Source organism: Phacochoerus africanus, chromosome 6 (genome assembly GCF_016906955.1).
Source record: "Phacochoerus africanus isolate WHEZ1 chromosome 6, ROS_Pafr_v1, whole genome shotgun sequence".
Taxonomy (NCBI): domain Eukaryota; kingdom Metazoa; phylum Chordata; class Mammalia; order Artiodactyla; family Suidae; genus Phacochoerus; species Phacochoerus africanus.
Window position 1 is genome coordinate 63,047,986 of NC_062549.1, and position 21,883 is coordinate 63,069,868.

Genomic DNA, 21,883 nt, shown 5'->3' on the forward strand with positions numbered 1-21,883 from the left:
TTAGTGCCCCATCTTAATCTTTGGCCTCTTAAGATTTTTGTTTTCAGACTTCCCTCTCTCTCATTACTTAGTTTCTACTCAGAAACCAAGATTCTTTGGGCCTTCCAATTAGAGAAATTCCAAAATTTCTTTTTTCTTTTCTTTTTTTGTCTTTTTAGGGCCACACCCGCAGCACCTGGAAGTTCCCAAGCTAGGGGTCCAATTGGAGCTGTAGCTGCTGGCCTACACCGCAGCCACAGCAACACCAGACCTGAGCCGTATCTGCGACCTATATACCACAGCTCTCGGCAACGCCGGATCCTTAACCCACTGAGGGAGGCCAGGGATTGAACCTTTGTCCTCACGGATGCTAGTCGGGTTCGTTAACCACTGGGCCATAATGAGAACTTCCCCCAAATTTCTTTATATGTGACAGCAGATATCACTTGATTATCTTGACAGATCCCAAAATGGGCTTTTCTGAAAGGTTAAGACTTTGGAAATACAGGATGTGGCAGAATTTCTGGACAAACCTGCAAAGTCTGTGTTATTCCAGTTTTATAAAGGAGTAAACTAAAATGAAAAAAGTTCACCTAAATTTATGCAGCTTATTTTATCACCATCTACAATCTGTACTTTCCCCCCTTTAAGTGCTCTCTGCAACCTGCTACTGTCTTCCTTCCCGCCCTCCCCAAACTCCTAGTATGCTGCTCTCTGGAATGCCACGCTCAACTTCTTCGCTTTGTCTTAAGTCTAGCTCTCTCCTGGGGATATTTCTCTCTCTCCTTTGTGGCCTCCTCCCAAAGGTGGGTCTCTATACTTTCCATTTCCTAATGGATGCTGCTTTCAGGATCCTGCTTTCACAGAAGCCTTTGCAGATTCATGTCACTGAGGTGAATCACCATCTACCATTCTCCAGAATCATTCACTATCCTTCCAAGCACTTCCCATCGCACACAGATCTCTCTCTACCCCCAAGTGCTGCCATTACCATGAATTTTTTCAGGGTCTTCATGGGTGACACATAACATCCTGGCCTCTCAGCTCCTCATTTCCAGTGACTTCCTCCCCACCGAGTCAGCCACCCCCTCCCATGGTTCCATTTGGCATCCCAACTGCTCTATCCTCTGAAATCATTCATGCAGACTTTCTGCTCTCTGAACATGTTACATTGTCTGCCACAGCTTTCCCAGTAGATTAAACAGTTCCTCAAGTAATTTCATGAAATTCGAATTTGAGGGCATTCATCAGAAATGCAACTTATGTCCCCTTCCTGCCCCAAGATCATATCCTTGTTTCTGACAGAGTAAGAGTTTACTAATTATCTGCTTTAAGTTCAAGTACTCCCTCCATGGATTTTCTTTGTAGAAACAAAGTGAAACAACCAAGGATCCCAGAGGCAGGTCTCCCAAGTTTCAAGATACATCAGGGTCTTAAATATCTGTTGAAGTAAATAGAACCCTGAGATACTCCTCAAATCATATCATTTATGTGGCAGTTATTATAACCTTAGGTTTGCATGAATTGCTTCATAGATTTTTTTAAAAAAGAGAAGAAAAATGTCAATTTACTTCACCTCAATAAGGATACTGTATCCCCTGAGGATTCAGTTACCGCAGACTGTTTCTCACTAACACTTTAAAAGAAGAAAACATTTGTAAGAATGTAAACAAAAAAACTTTTCATAAGGATAGTACTTTCCACATAGTCAAGTCATATTTCAATTTATAAAAAGTATCTTTGGAAAGAAACCTGGTAAAATTAGGACCTTTGTAGTCCATTACAATAAAGCTAATTTCTGCCCAGATGTCTCCATGTCTTCCCCAGACATAAGTTCAGCAGGGTTGATGCTGTACTGAGCATTCACATATCACTCTTTCAAAAACTCTCCCATGGATCTTTTTGTATTTCTCTTTTTTTAGGGCTCCAATCGGAGCTGTAGCTGCCAGCCTACGTCAGAGCCATAGCAATGCTGGATCCGAGCCATGTCTGTGACCTACACCACAGCTCACGGCAATGACGGATCCTCAACCCACTGAGGGAGGCCAGGGATTGAACCTGTGTCCTCATGGATGCCAGTCAGATTCCTTAATCCGCTGAGCCACGATGGGAACTCCTCCCATGGATCTTTAGTTCTATGAATTCAAGCTTAATTTCTTGTCCTCCCCAGCAATCTCCAATGGAGATTTTTATAAAATCCCTCCCTTTTGCTATAGTTAAAATTAACTCCAACAAATACAGCATAACCATTTACAGCTCCATGCCTTCAATGGAACTGTTCCTCTCCCTGAAATGGTATTTCCTCTTCCATTCACCTCAACCATCCTTCAAGGCCCAGCTCAACACTCCTTTTCTGGACACTGTTCATCAACTCCTTCAGCATTTAAGTCTGTAAACTTTAACAATAAATTCTGTTTCTATTTCAAGTCTATAGTTCTTATTGCCTCAAACAGTTTATAAGCTTTACCAGAACAAAGTCTTTTATTTGCTTGATTCTTGATCTTTATTTTGTCTCTAATTTTGGTTTTGGTCCCTGTGTCTACAACACAAGTTCTAATGCATGCCTGGTAATCAACTATAACCCAGGGATACACAACTTAAAAAGAACCTCCAAAGAATTCTTAATCTATTTAAGAGACACATATAAACAGATATATTACCATCAAAGGTAAGTCCTTCTACAGAGGTATGACTCGGTGCTGTGGGAGCACAGAAGTGACAACTCTGATCAGAGCTCAGAAAGACTTCTTACAGGTGATCTTTGAGCTAGACCTTGAATGGCATATAAGAGCTTACAAGAGCTTACCTTGAAGAGAATAGAAAGAAAGAAAATCAAAATAGAAGCAAGAGTCAAGGCATGAAAGAGCGTGTAATATTTGAAGATTGGGGAGCAGCAGTTTTGCTAGAAGATGCCATGTATGTGGGGAGGAAGGAGGGAGGGGTTAATGCTAGGGACAATGTATGTATGGAAAAAAAAAAAAACAAAAAACCAGAAAGGGGCTACCTAAGGCTTTGTAAGCCATGCAATAAAATCTAATTCCTCAAGTAGGAAACCGAAAGCCAGCAGAAGTTATTAAGCTGGGAAGTGAGTTAAACAGATTTACTTTCCTGGAAAGCTACCTCTGGAAGTCACCCCAAGGAGGAGTTTGTGTAGTAGGAGCAAAGGGATCATCTAGGATATAAATGATAAGAACAGATTTAAAGAGGCATTTCTGAGATGGAATTCATAGCGCCTAGAGAGATAACTGGATGTGTGAGGTAAAAGAGGAGAGCCACGGTACAGAGAGACAGATGAGAACATCGAGAGTTGCTTTACACACACTGATTAAGCTGTTGATGTGCAGGAGGGTATTTGAAATAAGTGGGTAGTACTATATTAGGAGAGCACCTAGGAAATGTGTTTGTTATCTGTAAGAATCATGTTAAGTTTTAATTTTATTTTACTTTAAAGCAGTAATACAGTGAGCAGGAAGGCTGGGCCACAGAATGTACTGGGTCTTAGTATTACTCAACTTTGATTTCCTAAACAAAAGGAAATAACTGAGCCAATAAAAATGAAGTCCTGGAGTTCCCGTTGTGGCGCAGTGGTTAATGAATCCGACTAGGAACCATGAGGTTGCGGGTTCCATCCCTGGCCTTGCTCTGTGGGTTAAGAATCCGGCGTTGTCGTGAGCTGTGGTGTGGGTCACAGACGCGACTCAGATCCCACGTTGCTGTGGCTCTGGAGTAGGCTAGCGGCTACAGCTCCAGTTAGACCCTAGCCTGGGAACCTCCATATGCTGCGGGAGCGGCCCTAGAAAAGGCAAAAAGACCAAAAAAAAAAAAAAAAAAGTCCCTACTGCTCAAAATGGGTCTTAAAAAAAAAAATAAGTCAATGACGGAGTTCCCGTTGTGGCTCAGCAGTTAATGATCCTGACTGGCATCCCTGAGGACGCGGGTTTGATCCCTGGCCTCACTCAGTGAGTTGGGGATCCAGCATTGCTGTGGCTCTGGTGTAGGCCAGTGACTGTAGCTCTGAGTGGACCCCTGGCCTGGGAACCTCCATATGCCCTGGGTGTGGCCCTAAAAAGAGAGAAAGACAAAAAAAAGTCAATGAGAAATTAGACTGCAGTAGAGCCCTTGGGAAGATGAAGCAGTAAGGAGCAGATCATGCTTTGAAAAGGAGGGACAAGAAGAAACTGTAAGAAGACCGAGCTTAGTCCTGAGGCATGATCAATGCCACGTTCACCTGACTCCGACTCCAATCCCACCTGTAAATAAGATGGGGATTTGTAGCACTTAAGTCATGGTCCCCACAAAAAGAGGAGTATCATAGGCATTGCCAAATACACACATCCAGAGACCACAAAGATTTTGCTATTTGGCCATGGTATAAGGGTGGATGAAGAGAGGAATGGATCACAGGTTCAACAGAAAAGATCTTTACAATAGCAGAATTTATCCTCTTCATTAGGGTTGGTTTCTAAAGCCAAAGCAAAAGGTGCAAGCCAATTCTGTAAAAATTACCCTTGAAAATCCCTAAAGAAATAATTTTAGAGCCTGAACTCTTTTGTCTCTCAATACGTAGGACTGACACAGCCTCTTTCCCTCCAGCACTGCAGCAAATTACTGTTTCCGCATTAAGAACCAGATGAAACAGTTAGCTTACCTTATTTTTTTATTACCTTACAATTTATTTATTACAATTTATTTATTACCTTACAATATTTTAAAATACTAGAGGACAGTAAAATAAACAGTCACATGAGGGCATATAGGACTTGACACCTAAGGGACAGAAATGATTCAGGCTTCCAACCTCAACACTGTTCTAGAGCACATGTTCCCTGAGAATGGTAAACGATTATTACTCATATTATTTAAACAGTACTATTTTCTCTCTACTTTTGCTTAGCATATATGATAATTTGCATAAGCCATGAAGTAACTCTACAGTTCTCCCAAATATCCAAATGTTAATCATCAGTAAGACATATACCTACTACGCGGTAATCATTTTTATTAATAATGGCTCACTAGCATCACTTTACATAGATATTACACTCATAAGACATAAAATATATTAATGAACTTACAAACCTTTGTCCAATATCCAAATTAGCTTCCGTTTCCAATTCAGTATCATTACTATTAGTTTTATCTTGAGAAGTTGTTCTTGCTCTTTTACTTTCGACTACTTTTGTTGCTGCCTTAAAAAAAGGGGGTCAGGGTAAAAGAGGAAGGAATGCATTAAGCCATTTAAAACAAATAACATTAGGGAGTTCCCATTGTGGCGCAGCAGAAACAAATCCAACCAGCATCCATGAAGATGTGGGTTCAATCCCTTGCCTCACTTAGTGGGTCAGGGATCTGGCTGTGGTCCATGAGCTGTGGTGCAGGTTGAAGACGTGGCTCGGATCCTGCATTGCTGTGGCTGGTAGCTGTAGCTGATTCTACCCCTAGCCTGGGAACTTCCATATGCTGTGGGTGCAACCCTAAAAAGACAAAACAAACAAACAAACAAACAAACAAAAACCCAACAACCCCAAATAACATTAAATTAAGCCTTTGAGTACTTTGACAGTCATAACCAAAGTATTTCTTACAGGCCAATAAAGAGCAGTTTATTGTTATTTCCCCACTAACTGTGACACCACCATCAGCCAGTGGCTTGGCTTATAAGCAATATAGAGAAGGCCTTTCCTTGTAAATATATTTGATACACACAATGCTCTCTAGATAATTTTAAGATAAAAGGCTACTTTAAAAAAATTCCAGAGTTCCCGTCGTGGCGCAGTGGTTAATGAATCCGACTAGGAACCATGAGGTTGCGGGTTCGGTCCCTGCCCTTGCTCAGTGGGTTAATGATCCAGCGTTGCCGTGAGCTGTGGTGTAGGTCGCAGACGCGGCTCGGATCCCGCGTTGCTGTGGCTCTGGCATAGGCCAGTGGCTACAGCTCCGATTCAACTCCTAGCCTGGGAACCTCCATATGCCTCGGGAGTGGCCCAAGAAATAACAACAACAACAACAACAAAAGACAAAAAAAAAAAAAAATTCTAGGTATTTTAAAATAAAACTACCTCAAAGGTAAACAACGTTACACTATAACATATGAAGTTGAAAATTTTTGAAGCTAAGACAGGATACAGCATCATTAAAAAAAATTTTTTTACAACCCTTTAGTCCAATTTTACTTTCCCCAAAAATATGCTAAAAATTTCTTTTAAAATTAATTAAAACTATTCCTTTTCAGGAGTTCCAGTCATGGCTCAGTGGTTAAGGAATCCGCCTAGGAAGCATGAGGTTGCAGGTTCAATCCCTTGCCTCACTCAGCGGGTTAAGGATCTGGCGTTGCCGTGAGCTGTGTTGTAGGTCGCAGACTCGGCTTGGATCTGGTGCTGGGGCTCTGGTGTAGGATGGTGGCCACAACTCCCATTAGACCCCAAGTCTGGAACCTCCATATCCGGCAGGTACGGCCTTAGAGAAAGGCAAAAGGAAGAAAAAAAAAAAAAAGTTTGGAGTTCCCATGGTGGCGCAGTGGTTAACGAATCTGACTAGGAACCATGAGGTTGCAGGTTCAATCCCTGGCCTTGCTCACTGGGTTAACGATCCGGTGTTGCTCCAATTTGACCCCTAGCCTGGGAACCTCCATATGCTGCAGGAGCGGCCCAAGAAATGGCAAAAATACCAAAAAAAAAAAAAAAAATTTCCTTTTCACTAATTTCTTAATTTGTTTACTAAGTTTTCCCCTCAACTTTTTACTTTGAAAAATTTCCCAACTCATCCTTTGAAAAGTTGTAAAAATACTACAAAGATCACCAATAAACCCTTTAGATTTACTAATTACAACACCACATTTTCTATAAAATCACTATATAAAATTCTGATTACCTTTTAAGGATTTATATTTCAGGTATTCTCTTTTATTATAACAATTTTACCTAAGCCTATGTTTAGAGTCTCTCTGAAATATGCATACCTTCATTAGAAAGGTGGATGATTTTTCATTTAGCACACAATTCACATAACTCTTAATTTTCTCCATCATGTGGTTGTAGCTGAAGTGTTGAAAAAAGGGATGAAATGTATCTTTCTGAGAGATTATTATAAGTAATTTTCTTTTAAAAGGCTAAAGAAAACAGAAGAAACATTAACAGATCAGAAATATGATACTAGAAGCAGTCCTATTTAATTGGAAAAAAAAAACTCTATAAACAAAAATGCAAGAGATTTTTAAAAAAATTCTCCCATCTTAAATGCCCACCAATATATTTTTGGCTTTAAAAAATATTTTATATTTCACACATATAAAAAAGGATTAAAAAAACATATGAAGCTAAATAGCCATTACCAAGTTTAAGAGATAAAACATTACTATACAACTAAAGTCTTATATATTACCATAATCTGAGGGCATCCCTCTCCCACCCTGCCCCTCCTCTTCTCAAGGTAATCATTATCCTGAATTTAGAACTCAGCACACCCACGCGTTCCTTTATATTTGCACAATGTATGCTTCCCTAAACAACAGAAAGTATTGTCTAGCATGGTTTTAACTTCATACAAATGGTGTTATGCTGTGTGTAGTCCTTTGAAACTTTCTATATATTTTGCTCAGCTCTATGCTGATGACTTTATCCCCGTTGATTTGATATTTGTAGAATTACTAGTTACTTTCACTGTTGTATAGTATTCCATTCCATTGATCAAAAATACCACTTATTCATCTTTCCTTCCAGCCTGTTGAAAGCATTTAGGCTATTTTCTATTACCACAATGCTATTAAACATTTTTCTACACTTTTTTTTTGTGCACAGTACAAGTTTTTCTTAGACAATAGTTCCTTCAATGCTGGTTGCACAATAAAGCTATAAAGCTTTAAAATCCTAATTCTCAAGCACAATCTATCTATCTTAGAACAAATGTCACAGTAGGGCCTGGGTTATTATTTTTTTTTCCAGTTTTTATTATTTTCATAAAGCTTCCTTGTTTTAAAAGCATGCAGTGAAAGTACAAACAGTTACCCTAGAGTATTTATCTAGAATTGAAATTGCTGGAATGCATGCTTATCAATTTTGTTAAAATGCACTCCAAAGATTAAACACCAATTTACACTAAGAGGAAGGAATGGCAATCTTATCATTTCTCCACATTTTGCGCCAACTGTTGGTATTCTAGGACATTTTAATCATTGCCAATCTGAGGTACAGGAAGTGCTATTTCAGGATATTACTTGGTATTGTCCAATCATGAATACTACTACTGAGGTTAACACTTTCTCTTATGCTTACTGGCCATAAAGTTTCCTCTTCTGTGAAGTACACACACAGTGGAGTTTTCTGTAGTCGCACAGCGCTAAGGCAAAAAGTAAGAGTAGGGTACCCAGTAAACACATTAGACTTTCAGCTGAAATCTCTGGGGTTACACCTTAGGAACAGGGGTAAAGCAGAGAAAGAATGAGCCTTTACTAAGGCTCAGTCCCCCAATAGATTGATTTCCCCACCCACCCATATCAGCATGCGCAGAGGCAGTGAACATCATTAACCACTAAAGAAACAAATGAAAACCCAATGTGGTAGCACTACGTATGTCAGAAAGACTAAAGTGAAAACCACAGATACTGACTGTGAAGCAACTGGAACTCCCCCACACTACTGGAGGAACTGACAGAACTACTTTGGAAAACCATCTGGCAGTATCTACCGTAACTGAGTACGGGCATATCCTGCAACCCATCAATTCTATTCCTAAACATACATGCAATAGAAACACATATATTATAAGTCTCCCTGACAAATATAAACTTGCTATATGATTTCATTATATAAAGTTCAGAAATAAGTAAAGCTCATCCTGGATGTTTCAGGTCAGGATAGTAGTTACCCTTGAGAAGGTGGAATGATCTGATTAGAGGGTCCTGGTGATTCTTGATCTAGAAGCTCATCCATGTGAGCGTGTTCCATTTGTGAAAATACATCTACTTATACACTTATGATACACATAGTCTACTAAAGGTATGCTACTGTTCAATAAAAAGTTCATTAAAACCTGGAGTTCTCATTGTGGAGCAGAGGAAATAAATCCGACTAGGAACGACGAGGGTTTGATCCCTGGCCTCGCTCAGTGGGTTAGGGATTCAGCATCGCTGTGAGCTGTGGTGTATGTTGCAGACAAGGCGTGGATCGGCGCTGCTGTGGCTGTGGCAGAGGCCAGCAGCTGTAGCTCCGATTTGACCCTAGCCTGGGAACCTCCATATGCCACAGGTGTAGACCTAAAAAGTTCACTAAAAACTATCTTTATTTCTATAAATAAGCATAATTTGCTCTGCTAACACTGTTTTTAATACTTCAAAATTAACTTCTATTGACCTTAATATTGCACATACACTCAAAAACTAATGGTCACATAAGAAATCGCTAGAAAAATAACCAAGTTATAATGTATTCTTCTATTCCTGCACTGCTCAATATGACAGCCGCCAGTCACATATGGCGACTTTGCCCTTGAAATATATGAGCCCTGAATTTAGACTTAAGTAAAATACACTTTAGATTTCAGACTTATTAGTACAGTTGTATCCTGGCATCTCTGAGGGACTGGTTCCAGGACTCCCCTTGGATATTAAAATCCAAGGATGCTCAAGTCCCTTATATAAAATGGCACAGCATTTGCATATAACCTGTGCACATCCTCCTGTATACTTTAAATCATCTCTAGATTACTTTTAATACCTAATACAATGAATATGCTATGTAAATAGTTGCTGGTGAGTGGCAAATTCAAATTCTGCTTTTTGAAATTTTCTAGAATTTTTTCCCCAAAAATATTTTCAATCTGCAGTTGACTGAATCCCCAGATATGGAACCCAGGATACAGAGGGCTGATTGTACAAAAAATGGAGTGCAAAATATCTCACCAACACATCTGTATACTGATTGTTAAAAAGAGTAATGTTTTTGGATAAATTGTGTTAAATAAAATGTTAATTAAAATTAATTTTACTTATTTTTACTTTTTTAATGTGTCTACTAAAAAATTTAAAATCACATATCATGACTGGCATTATATTTCTATTGGACATCACCGTTCTACACTGTTTAAAAGAGAAAGCATTTTTTTCTCCCCCAATATACTTTCAATTTTCCTTATTCCATAAAAACAGCTCTACGATTCTGAATCTATTTTTTTTAATTACCATATATAAGGAGTTACTGCTGTGGTGCAGCAGAAACCCAAATCTGACTAGGAACCATGAGGTTGTGGGTTCAATCCCTGGCCTTGCTCAGTGAGTTAAGGATCCGGCGTTGTTGTGCGCTGTGGTGTAAGTCACAGATGCAGCTCGGATCTGGTGTTGCTGTGTCTGATGTAGGCCAGAGGCTACAGCTCCAATTTGACCCCTAGCCTGGGAACATCCATATGCCCTGGGTGTGACCCTAAAAAAAAAAAGGAAAAACGGAGTTCCCGTTGTGGTGCAATAGAAATGAATCCAACTAGAAACTATGAAGTTGTGAGTTTGATCCCTGGCCTTGCTCAGTGGGTTAAGGATCTGGCGTTGCCGTGAGCTGTGGTGTAGGTGGCAGACATGGCTCAGATCTTGCGTTGCTGCATAGGCCAGCAGAAACAGCTCCAATTAGTCTCCTATCCTAGGAACCTCCATATGTCTCAGGTGCGGCCCTAAAAAAAGGACAAAAAAAGACCAAAAAAAATTACCATATGAGAATCTGGGTCACCAAATATTCTTTCAAAGACTTCTTCTGCTTCCTTAAAATTTCCATTTTCCATGCAAACGGCTATAGCCTAAAAGATATAATGACAAACGCATACCTTAGATTGCTTTTAAGAATACATAATTGTTGTTTAGTAGTGAAATAACTCATCTATGTCTAAACTACTTTATTTAAAATATTCTTGGAGTTCCCATCGTGGCGCAGTGGTTAACGAATCCAACTAGGAACCATGGGGTTGTGGGTTCGATCCCTGGCCTCGCTCAGGGGGTTGAGGATCTGGCGTTGCCATGAGCTGTGGTGTAGGTTGCAGATGCGGTTCGGATCCCGAATTGCTGTGGCTCTGGCGTAGGCCAGTGATTACAGTTCCGATTCAGCCCCTAGCTTGGGAACCTCCATATGTTGCGGGAGCAGCCCAATAAATGGCAAAAAGACAAAAAAAAAAAAAAAAATTCTTATGGGAGTTCCCACTGTGGCACAACAGAATAGAAGGTGTCTCTGCAACACCAGGACAAAGGTTCAATCCCTGGCCTGGCATAGTGGGTTAAGGATACAGCATTGCTGCATCTGTGGCATGGGTCGCATTGAAGCTGGCTCAGAGTCAATCCCTGGGATGGAGACTCCACAGGCCACAGGGTAGTCAAAAAAGAAAAAAGAGAAAAATTCTTCTGTAGTTTAATACTTTTGATTTGATAAATGATAATAAAGACAAAATAACTGTCATTTGAAAAGCCTGAAAATTTCTCATCAGCCCCTTGTATATTTACTAATAAATATCCAGCATGTTATCTCTTTGTAATTCAGGCCAAATTAAAAACAAAAATTAATAAACAAATTAGGAGCTATATAATGTATACTGAAGACCTACCTAAATATTAATTTTGAGTAAAAGGGAAAGGAGAAAGTAGGTGGATGGTGTTTTTATTTTTTTGTTTTATTTTATTTTTTTTTTGTCTTTTCTAGGGCTGCACCCGCAGCATATGGAGGTTCCCAGGCTAGGGGTCTAATCGGAGCTGTTGCCACCAGCCTACACCACAGCCACAGCAATGCCAGATCCAAGCTACATCTTCGACAAACACCACAGCTCGTGGCAACGCCGGATCATTACCCCACTGAGCAAGGCCAGGGATCGAACCTGAAACCTCATGGTTCCTAGTCGGATTCTTAACCAATGAGCCACAACAGGAACTCCTGGTGTTTGTGATGAGTAGGATATATAAAATTTGCTACTTAGGACCCCAGGAAAATCTCTATATAAAACTCAGGAATGCTTTCAAATAAACATTTTATAAATTGACCTTTTTGATACCACATGCAGTAAAATATAGGACTACCATTAACACTAGGGTAGGCTTGTAAACTTGGGTAAGCTATTTAAACTCTTGGTGGAGTTCCTGTCAGTGGTTAACAAATCCGACTAGGAACCATGAGGTTTCAGATTCGATCCCGCCCTTGCTTGGTGGTTAGGGATCCAGTGTTGCTGTGAGCTGTGGTGTGAGTGGCAGACATGTCTCGATCTGGCGTTGCTGTGGCTGTGGTATAGGCCAGCGGCCTGGGAACCTCCCTATGCCACTGGTGGGGCCCTAGAAAGACAAAAAAAAAAAAGAAAAAAAAGAAAAGAAAGAAAGAAAAGAAAAGAAACTCTTGGTGCCTCAGTTTCTTAGTTGTGAGAATTAAAGAGTTGTATATGAAAATGTTTAGAACAGTATCTGGCAAATAGTAAGCAATATATTTTTACAAGTTAGCGATGTTATTTTACGGTAACTCGCTCAACTTTATAGTAGTATTTAACAAAGGCCTACTTTCCCCAGAGCTCCAAAAGATTGGGATAACATGACAAATTTCTGCCTGTAGTTGAAATTCTTAAAAGAAGTGGCCATTTTTCTGCCCATTCTCTTCAGGTCTTAATTCTACTTGACATTCATACTACCGATAATTAATTCTTGAGAAGGTGGGACACCATCTGGATTTTCTCCTACCCAATGATTATTTTTTTAATCTAAATTTAGGAGTTCCCTGGTGGCCTGGTGGTTGAGGGTCTGCTGTTGTTACTGCTGTGGCTTGGTTCAATCCCTGGCCTGGGAACTTTTGTATGCCACAGGTGCAGGCAAAAAAAATAAATCAATAAAAATCTGGAAGTTTTTTAAATATAAAAATACTGAGTATTTGCTTTTCCTATATGTAAAACGTATTTTCCTTCCTAGTGTATCTTGAATGACTCCTTTGGTTTCTCTTTAATAGGCTACTCCTAAAATTCTCTCTACAAAGTTACAATTTTACATTCTCTTAATCACAAAAATCCACTTGTTTATTATCATTTGATAATCTTTAAATGACAGAGCACAAATCACTGGTTGTTTAGTGATCTTTAAATAGATTTGGCATAGTTTCCAAAGTGGGGGCAGTATGCACTTAGGTGGCAAACATGAAGTCCCAGCTCTTAGAGCTCACGTAAAGTCTATAAACCAGTTCCCGTGGTAGATCAACAGTAACGAACCCGACTAGTATCCATGTGGACACAGGTTGATCCCTAACCTTGCTCAGTTAAGGATCCAGAGTTGCCATGAGCTGTGATGTAGGTTGCAGATGCGGCTTGGATCAGGCATTGTTGTAGCTGTGGCATAGGTTGGTAGCTGCAGCTCCCATTCCACTTCGAGCCTGGGAACTTCCACATGCCTTAGGTGCAGCCCTAAAAGAAACTACAAACCAAAGGTCCGATTTCTAAAGAGAATGATTATAATTTTACTATAGGTGTACTGTCCAATTTCTACCAAATGGCTATTAGTTTCTTTAAATGTTACAGTTTTAATTTCTAGCAAAATAACAAACACAATGTAATGCTCATACCTGAATTTTAATTAAATTTTGTATTTCTTCATGAAGCTTGTCATGTTCCTTTTCAATTGAAGCCCAAATCATCAGAGCTGATTCCAAGGGTGTAATTCTTTCATCACTTTCAAACTGTGCATCTTTTAAAACCAAAACCAAAACAAGTAACTTAGAAAGCTACAGAAAATTTATTATTTTTTTTATAAATTCATTTTAAATATTGACCGGGTATATACTACGTGTCAGGCACTGCTCTTATATATACCAGTTTAGGAAAGATTTTTCAGGTTAATTTCTTCATTCAAATCAGCTTTAAAAAAAAAAAAAAGGAGTTCCCACTGTGTTGCAACACGATTGGCAGTGTCTCTGGAGTGCTGGGATACAGGTTTAATCCCCAGCTCCATACAGTGAGATTAAGGACCCAATATTGCCACAGCTACGGTGTAGGTCACAACTGCAGCATGGAATTGATCCCTGGACTGGGAACACCATATGTTGCCAGGCAGCCAAAAAGAAAAAAAAAGAAAAAGAAAAGCTAGGTGAGTTCACAAAACATTTGAAGCTTTGCTCTACAGATCTTGACTGCTTTTGCTAGATTTATCCCTAAGAACTCCAACATACATGGATTCTTGATCACTGACCCTGACTTATCATATCTCAGATGTACCTAAGAACTTCAAGATTAAACCACAGGGTCATACAAAACATAGGGTTATTTTTCCACCCTTTCTTTCAGATAAAAGGTTGTTGGAGAGAGAAATGCCATTTATGAAGCCCAGCCAAGCACTTTCAGAATATTTTGCGGCACTTAATTTACAAGACAACTGTTAACCATGTTAACTTTTAGTCTGCATGGTCAGGCATTCTCTTCTTTGTGTCTGTTTCAGCCTGCTTTCTCCTTCAGCCACCAGCCCAGCCCGACTATCTACCGTCTCCATTTATTCTGCCTCTAGTCCTATCCACTTATTGTCATGGCACAAACTCCAGAGCTAACCTCAATGCCAGAACAAAATGTGCCACGTAAGCCAGAGCTAGATTAGTATGAGGGCCCTGATGGTGGTACTAATATGGTGGGATTTTATGTAACACTACATGTTTTATAAGTAAACATTTTTGTGTAATTATTAGAGACCTTTGGGAAAGCATTTTGTAAACTATAAAAACCAATATAAATATGTCATTACTTGCATCAAAAGGTCATTTATATGACCATGCTGTATTAGCCACTATTCATAAACTAAACCAGGCTTAGCCATTACAATTTAAAATTAACTATGAGAGGAGGTCCTGTTGTGGTGCAGAGGAAACGAATCGGACTAGGAACCATGAGGTCGTGGGTTCGATCCCTGACCTTGCTCAGTGGGTTAAGGATCTGGCACTGCTATGGCTGTGGCGTAGGCAGACGGCTACAGCTCTGAATAGACTCCTTGCCTGGGGACCTCCATATGCCACGGTGTGGCCCTAAAAGGACAAAAGACAAAATAAAGTAAAATTAAATTAACTATGAGAGGAGTTCCCGTCATGGCTAAGCAGAAATGAATCTGACTAGCATCCATGAGGACACAGGTTCAATCCCTGGCCTCACTCAGTGGGTTGAGGATCTGATGTCACTGTGGCTGTGGTGTAGGCTGGCAGCTGCAGCTCCAATTTGACCCCTAGCCTGGGAACTTCCACATGCCATGGGTACAGCCCTAAAGAAAGACAAAAGACAAAAATAAAATAAAATAAACTATAAGAACAAGGGAGAGAGCTATTTTTAGCTATAAATCATATTCCCTTATTAAATAAGTGCTAAGGGAGTTCTCATGTGATTCAGCGGGTTGAGGATCTACTTGGGTCACTGCTATGGCATGTGTTTGATTCCTGGCTTGGGAATTTCCACATGCCTCAGGTGCAGCCGAAAAAACAAGGAAAAAAAGAATCAATCCTCTCTGTTACGGTCCAATTTAAAATAAGTGCTAAAACCAAGCTCAAATAAGAGGTTTCAAATACAGTTGCCAGGAAAAAAAGGGTATGTATGATTAGTAATAAAGGTCACCACAAAGTTACCATATAGATTTAACAATATCTTTTTTTTTTTTGTCTTTTGTCTTTTTAGGGCTCCATATGCTGCACCTGCGGCATATGGAGATTCCCAGGCTAGGTGTTGAATCAGAGCTGTAGCCGCCGGCCTATACCACAGCCACAGCAACACCAGATCCAAGCCACATCTGTGACCTACACCACAGCTCATGGCAATGCTGGCTCCTTAACCCACTGAGCAAGGCCAGGGATCGAACCCACAACCTCATGGTTCCTAGTCAGATTCATTTCCGCTGTACCACGATGGTAACTCCAAATTTAACAATATCTTTAAGACAAAGTCCATGGAACATGGTTCCCCAACAGTAGCATCAGAATCACCTGGGAACTTATTAGAAATATAATTCCAGGGCCCCTCACTTACCCTACTGAATCAGAAATTCGTGACAAGGAAGGGCCCTCAGTATCCTGTTTCTAAGTTCTCTAATAACTCTGAGGCAAGCTAAAATTTGAGGCTCATCACTCTAGGAAAATAGGTATATTTCTTTTACTAAGCTTTAGATATGCCTGTGTGTAGATATACATGCCAAATACACGTGGGCAAATTCTCAAAAACAAAGGTTAGTTCCCATCTGTTTCTTCTCATTGTCTTACCTTTAGACATAGACAGAAATACATTCAATATAAGATATAAACACATATTTACCAAGGGTTTTTTCCTGCTGCAATTCTTGTTAAAAATTGACAGATGTATACAGTTTTCAGTTGATAAGCTGTTAGACTGGGTAGTCCATGAATAAGAGCTGAAAGTGAAAAAAGTGAATTTTATTAAAACATCAAGACACCGGGAGTTCCCATCATGGCGCAATGGTTAACGAATCCAACTAGGAACCATGAAGTTGCGGGTTCAACCCCTAGCCTTGATCAGTGGGTTAAGGATCCGGCATTGCCGTGAGCTATGGTGTAGGTCGCAGACACAACACGGCTTGGATCCCGTGTTGCTGTGGCTCTGGCATAGGCTGGTGGCTACAGCTCTGATTCGACCCCTAGCCTGGGAACCTCCATATGCCACGGGAGTGGCCCTAGAAAAGGCAAAAAGACAAAAAACAACAAAAAAACCCCCCAAAAAAACAAATATCAAGACTCCAAACCTGACCCAGCAGTGCCTCTGTGTGGTTTGAGTAACAGGACAAACATCACCCAAAGATAATCAAAACTTTGGAGCTGTATGCTTTATTGACAATTTCAAGAAATCTGAAGAAAAAATTTTAATAATAAACACTTTTCTTTCAAAATAAAACTGATGTTTCACATGCAGAATAAGAAGTATTTAAAATTATGTCCTCTCACAGGTAGCATTCCATATGAACAAAAAGGGAGATTTAGATCCAAACTGTGCCAAATCATTAGCTGGAAACTTAATGTATACCTTAAAATGCCTAAAACTATAGGAAATATTATTGACGTCAGGGTTTCAGTTAAGTGAGTCTGTTCAGTTTATAAAGCTTGATTTTAAAAACATATATTGGAGTTCCCGTCCTGGTGCAGTGGTTAACGAAATCTGACTAGGAACCATGAGGTTGTCAGTTCGATCCCTGGACTCGCTCAGTGGGTTAACCATCCGGCATTGCCATGACCTGTGGTGGAGGTCACAGACATGGCTCAGATCCTATGTTGCTGTGACTGTGGTGTAGGCCAGTGGCTACAGCTCTGATTAGACCCCTAGCCTGGGAACCTCCATATGCAGCAGGAACGGCCCTAGAAAAGTCAAAAAGACACACAAAAAAAAATTATTAACTTTCTCAATATCTGAATGCACACCCAGATGTTAAGCAAGGTAGTGAGTACATACAGTGGTAGTAAACCATAATCCTGGTCTCCGGCGAGTTTACTATGTAGCAATAGAAGACAAATGATTGACCAGTTAAGAGTTAAAACATGGAGAAAACTAAAAACAGTAAGTACAAAATGCTATGGAAGCAAATAACAGAGAAATCTTACAGTGTGTTTTAGTAGCTGGTTAGAGGGGGGAGATACCAGGAAAGGCTTCTCTTGAGGAAATAATGTTTAAAGTCGGACTTGAAGGTACCACCGTTAAATTATCTTTCAACCAGGGTTTGGTTGGTATACATAAAAAGATTAAATTAGGGAGTTCCCATCATGGCACAGTGGAAACCAATCAGACTAGGAACCATGAGGTTGTGGGTTTGATCCCTGGCCTTGCTCGGTGGGTTAAGGATCTGGTGCTGCTGTGAGCTGTGGTGTAGGTTGCAGACATGGACTAAGGTTAAGGATCTCGTGTCGCTCTGGCTCTGGGGTTGCTGTGGCTGTGGTGTAGGCTGGCAGCTACAGCTTAGATTAGATCTCTAGCCTAGGAACCTTCATATGCCACAGGTGCAGCCCTCAAAAGACAAAAGACACATAAATTAATTAAAATAGATTAAATTAACTAGCAAACCAAAAAGTAGTTCTGCAGCTGCTAAGCAGATGACACGAATGAACACATTTATTTTTATTTATTTCCTCAATTCTAGTATGTCATAATCTCATGCTGTATCAGAGATTATCTGGACCAAATATAGTCATAATATAATTAAATAGGATTCAAAAAGAGCACAAAATAGAATTAAAATTTAAACACAATTTATTCAGTATTTATTGAACATGTACTTCTGTTCAATATTTATTGAACATGACTGAATAAGATAGCCAGTCCCTGCCCCTCAGGAAGGTTTTAGTCTGAAAAAGGTACAAATTAAACAGAAAGTTATGCCAGTGACTAATTTAAAGTGTCATATAGGGTAAGTTTGGTACAGAAGCAAAGCAAAACAGAGACCTAATCTATTCTAGGGAAGAAAGTCAGATCCCTTCTGTCCTCACTTCCTTTCATATTCTATTAAGTCTACCATGCAATAACTACAGATACCCCACACCGTTAAGCCAAAACAAAACAAAAGGCATGAAAAACTACCCTGGTTAAACTCAGCTTCCTGCTTTTGCCAAACCTATAACTAAACACTGCTGACAGAATACACTCACACATCTAATGACCTGCAACAATCCAAACTTATTTAAGCACTTATTGTAACAGCATGCACCACTCTCAGCTCTTAACAGTGGTTTTCAACTAGGGGTGATTTTTGGCACCCTTGGGGACAAACTGTCCCCTAGGAGACGTTTGGCAATGTCTGGAGACATTTTTGTCATGAGTGGTGTTAATGACACCCAATGGTTGAGGTCAAGGATCCTACAATGCACAGGAGCACCTCACTCCCTCCCCCCTCAAGCATACACAGAACAAAGAATTATGTGGTACAAAATGTCAAAAGGTTTGAGTTTGAGATACTGTGCTTTGTTGCTTTATACATATTAGTTCAGCTGCTTCTCTCAACAGCCTTCTGAGGTGGATACTATTATTACTACCATTTTACAGATGAGAAAATTGTGGTACCAAGGAAACTGTGGTGGTACCAAGTACTTGGTTCAAGTCCTACTGCTACAAACCAGCAGAGCCAGGAATCAAACTTAGACAATTTACTACGGAGCCTCATGCTCTAGGTTGTATATTTTCATAATCTTGAAAAGTGTAGTAAATGAGGAGTTTCCATTGTGGCGCAGCAGAAACAAATCTGACTCGGAACCATGAGGTTGCGGGTTCGATCCCTGGCCTCACTCAATGGGTTAAGGATCAGGTGTTGCTGTGAGCTGTGGTATAGGTCATAGACAAAGCTTGGATCCCGAGTTGTTGTGGCTGTGGTTGTAGGCTGGCAGCTGCAGCTCCGATTCGACCCCTAGCCTGGGAACTCCATATGCCACAGGTGCAGCCCTGAAAAAAAAAAGCAAAAAGTGTAGTAAATGAAATTCTATAAAAGAGATAATGGAGTCCTTTTCAGTCAAAAATGTAAATCAGAGACAATAGTGTGTTCATGATTTACGTACTTGTCACTGATATAGCAGTACAACTTGAAAAACTGTCTACTCTTTCTTGGATTTCAGTGTCCTTTATCTTAAAATAATGGAGGTGGCCTAGATTATTCCTTGGGTCTTGGGCTAGAACCTTGAAAGAGATCTTCATTTTATTTTTTAAGTAAACTTTAAGAATGGTTTTAAATTTATAGAATGTAGTAACAATACATTATTAACTAAGTCTGTGCTTTATTCAGATTTCCTTAGTTTTTACATAAGGTGCTTTTCCAGCTGCAGGATCCCAACCAGGACACCACATAACATTTAGTCCTCATGTTTTCTCAGGCATCTCTTGCCTGTACTAGTTTCTCAGATCTTCCTTGGTTTTGATGACCTTGAAATTTTGGGGGTACCTCTCTACTGAGATTTGTCTGATACTTTTTTCTTTTTTTTTTTTGCCTTTTCTAGGGCTGCTCCCGTGGCATATGGAGGTTCCCAGGCTAGGGGTCTAATCAGAGCCATAGCCACCGGCCTATGCCAGAGCCACAGCAACTCGGGATTCAAGCCACGTCTGCAACCCACACCACAGCTCACAGCAACGCCAGATTCTTAACCCCACTGAGCGAGGCCAGGGATCGAACCGGCGTCCTCATGAATACTAGTCAGGTTCCTTACTGCTGAGTCACGACAGGAACTCCTGGAACAACCCTTTTAACTTATCCATACTTTTAGGTTGCTCAACTCTATAAACTGAGATTACCTGCCTAACTGAAAGTATAACTGTGAAGATAAACTCTGTCAATACCGTTTTTTAAGTATTTAACTTCCTATTAAATACTATCCTGGGGGGTGTACTCAGCTGCAATAAGTTGAGTTCAGACTCAGATAAATAACAGAGCATCTTCCGATTATCATTCAAAAAGTCAGCCAGCCTTCCTACAGGTCAATGTCTTTGTCCATCATTTACAGGCTGTCTTGTCCAGGCGGTGAACTTAATCGTCAATTACTTTTATTCAGAAGCCTACCTTGGGCAAGCAAGCCAAATGAGGTTTAAAAAGCTTACAAAGTATTAGAGAACATTGGAATTCCGGTAGTGGCTAAGTGGTAGCGAACCCGACTAGGATCCATAAGAACGCGGGTTCGACCCCTAGCCTCGCTCAGTGGGCTAAGGATTGACGGTTTGGATACCTTGTTGCTGTGGCGTAGGCGAGCTGCAGCTCTGACTGGACCCCTATCCTGGAAAGTTCCATATGCTGTGGGTGCGGCCTTTAAAAACAAACAAATAAATAAAGTAATAGAAAACACTGATGCCAAGGTCACAGTGACTTGCTAAATAAATGCCATTACAGGAGTACCTCAGTCGAGGAAAGCAACACAAGCGCCAATGGAAACAAAAGGAATAGGACACTGAGTTAAGTTAAAATTTTGTACATTTTAACTCAGTGCTCTATCTACTCTAAATGGGTCTTGATCTTACTTTACCGACGAGAAAAACAACACTGAGAAACTGTTAAGAGGCGGATGCGGGATTCGAGCCAACGTTTGTATCCAAACCAGGGGCCTCCCGCTGCGGCGCCTTAGCAGCCCAATCGCCCGCCCTCCCGGGGCACAGCATTGCAAACCAGGCCTCGGCTCGGGTGCGCCCGGCACTCACCCTCGGCGCTGTCGCGGGTCCGGTGGAAGTCGCCGGAGCGGCCGTCACGGAACGCCCTGCAAAGGGAGAGGCAGAGGAAATCCAGCATCCAGCCAGCAGCAACAGCCTCAGCCTCAGCCACTAGGCCCGCGTCCTCCTCTTCCGGGGGAGCCCCCAACTGCACCTGGCACTCGAGCAGTTCCTGGCACTCAAACTGCTCCTGATCCTCTCTCGCCGTTTCTGCCATCTCCTCCTCCAGGAGCTCTGCATCCTCGCCATCCGCACGACCCCGCGGGCTCGGAGCCGCTGAGGGGGCGTCCTCCGCCATGTTAAACAGCTCGCGCCGTTCAGACCTTTCTGGCGCCGACCGGCGATTGGCTCGCTCTGGAGGGCGAAGGGCGGGACCGCGGAGGATCACTTCCGCCCGCGAAAACCCACCAATCACACCGCGGGGAAGGACCAGCGACTTGAGTCTGGCTTCTGATTGGCCTAGAGCTGCTCTCACAGCTGGACCTTGAATTCGCCGCAGCTCAGGGGCGCCTCTTTGTTGGTAAACTAGACAAGTTCAAATTGGGTGTGGCGAGAGGTTTGGAAGCGGTGGGGCAGTTTTGTCCTCATGGTACGATGCTGCATTGACTAGAACACGGCTGGTTAAAATGGAAAAAGGTTTTATGCACAGTGTGCTTCAAAAAGAGGCGATTAAAACTTGTCACGATTATTTAAGCGTGACACTTTCTATCCTCGTATTCACTTAGCAGCTACTGTGTGATTATGAACCCAAATTGTTCCAACAGAGTTAGATCTGTGCTTC

The 21,883-nt window shown here is 41.0% G+C and overlaps 1 protein-coding gene across 1 annotated transcript in view; it reads right to left on the minus strand.

Annotated features, from left to right (window-relative positions):
- The window catches only part of TERF1 (telomeric repeat binding factor 1), a 34,337-nt gene extending 12,885 nt beyond the window's left edge, over window positions 1-21,452 (minus strand). The window contains 7 exon segments of the mRNA XM_047783759.1: window positions 1,556-1,615; window positions 5,059-5,168; window positions 6,938-7,087; window positions 10,669-10,755; window positions 13,530-13,651; window positions 16,232-16,336; window positions 21,094-21,452. Of these exon segments, the coding sequence (XP_047639715.1) occupies window positions 1,556-1,615; window positions 5,059-5,168; window positions 6,938-7,087; window positions 10,669-10,755; window positions 13,530-13,651; window positions 16,232-16,336; window positions 21,094-21,400 (941 nt within the window). The 5' untranslated portion in view covers window positions 21,401-21,452.
- Between the last annotated feature and the right edge of the window lie 431 nt (window positions 21,453-21,883).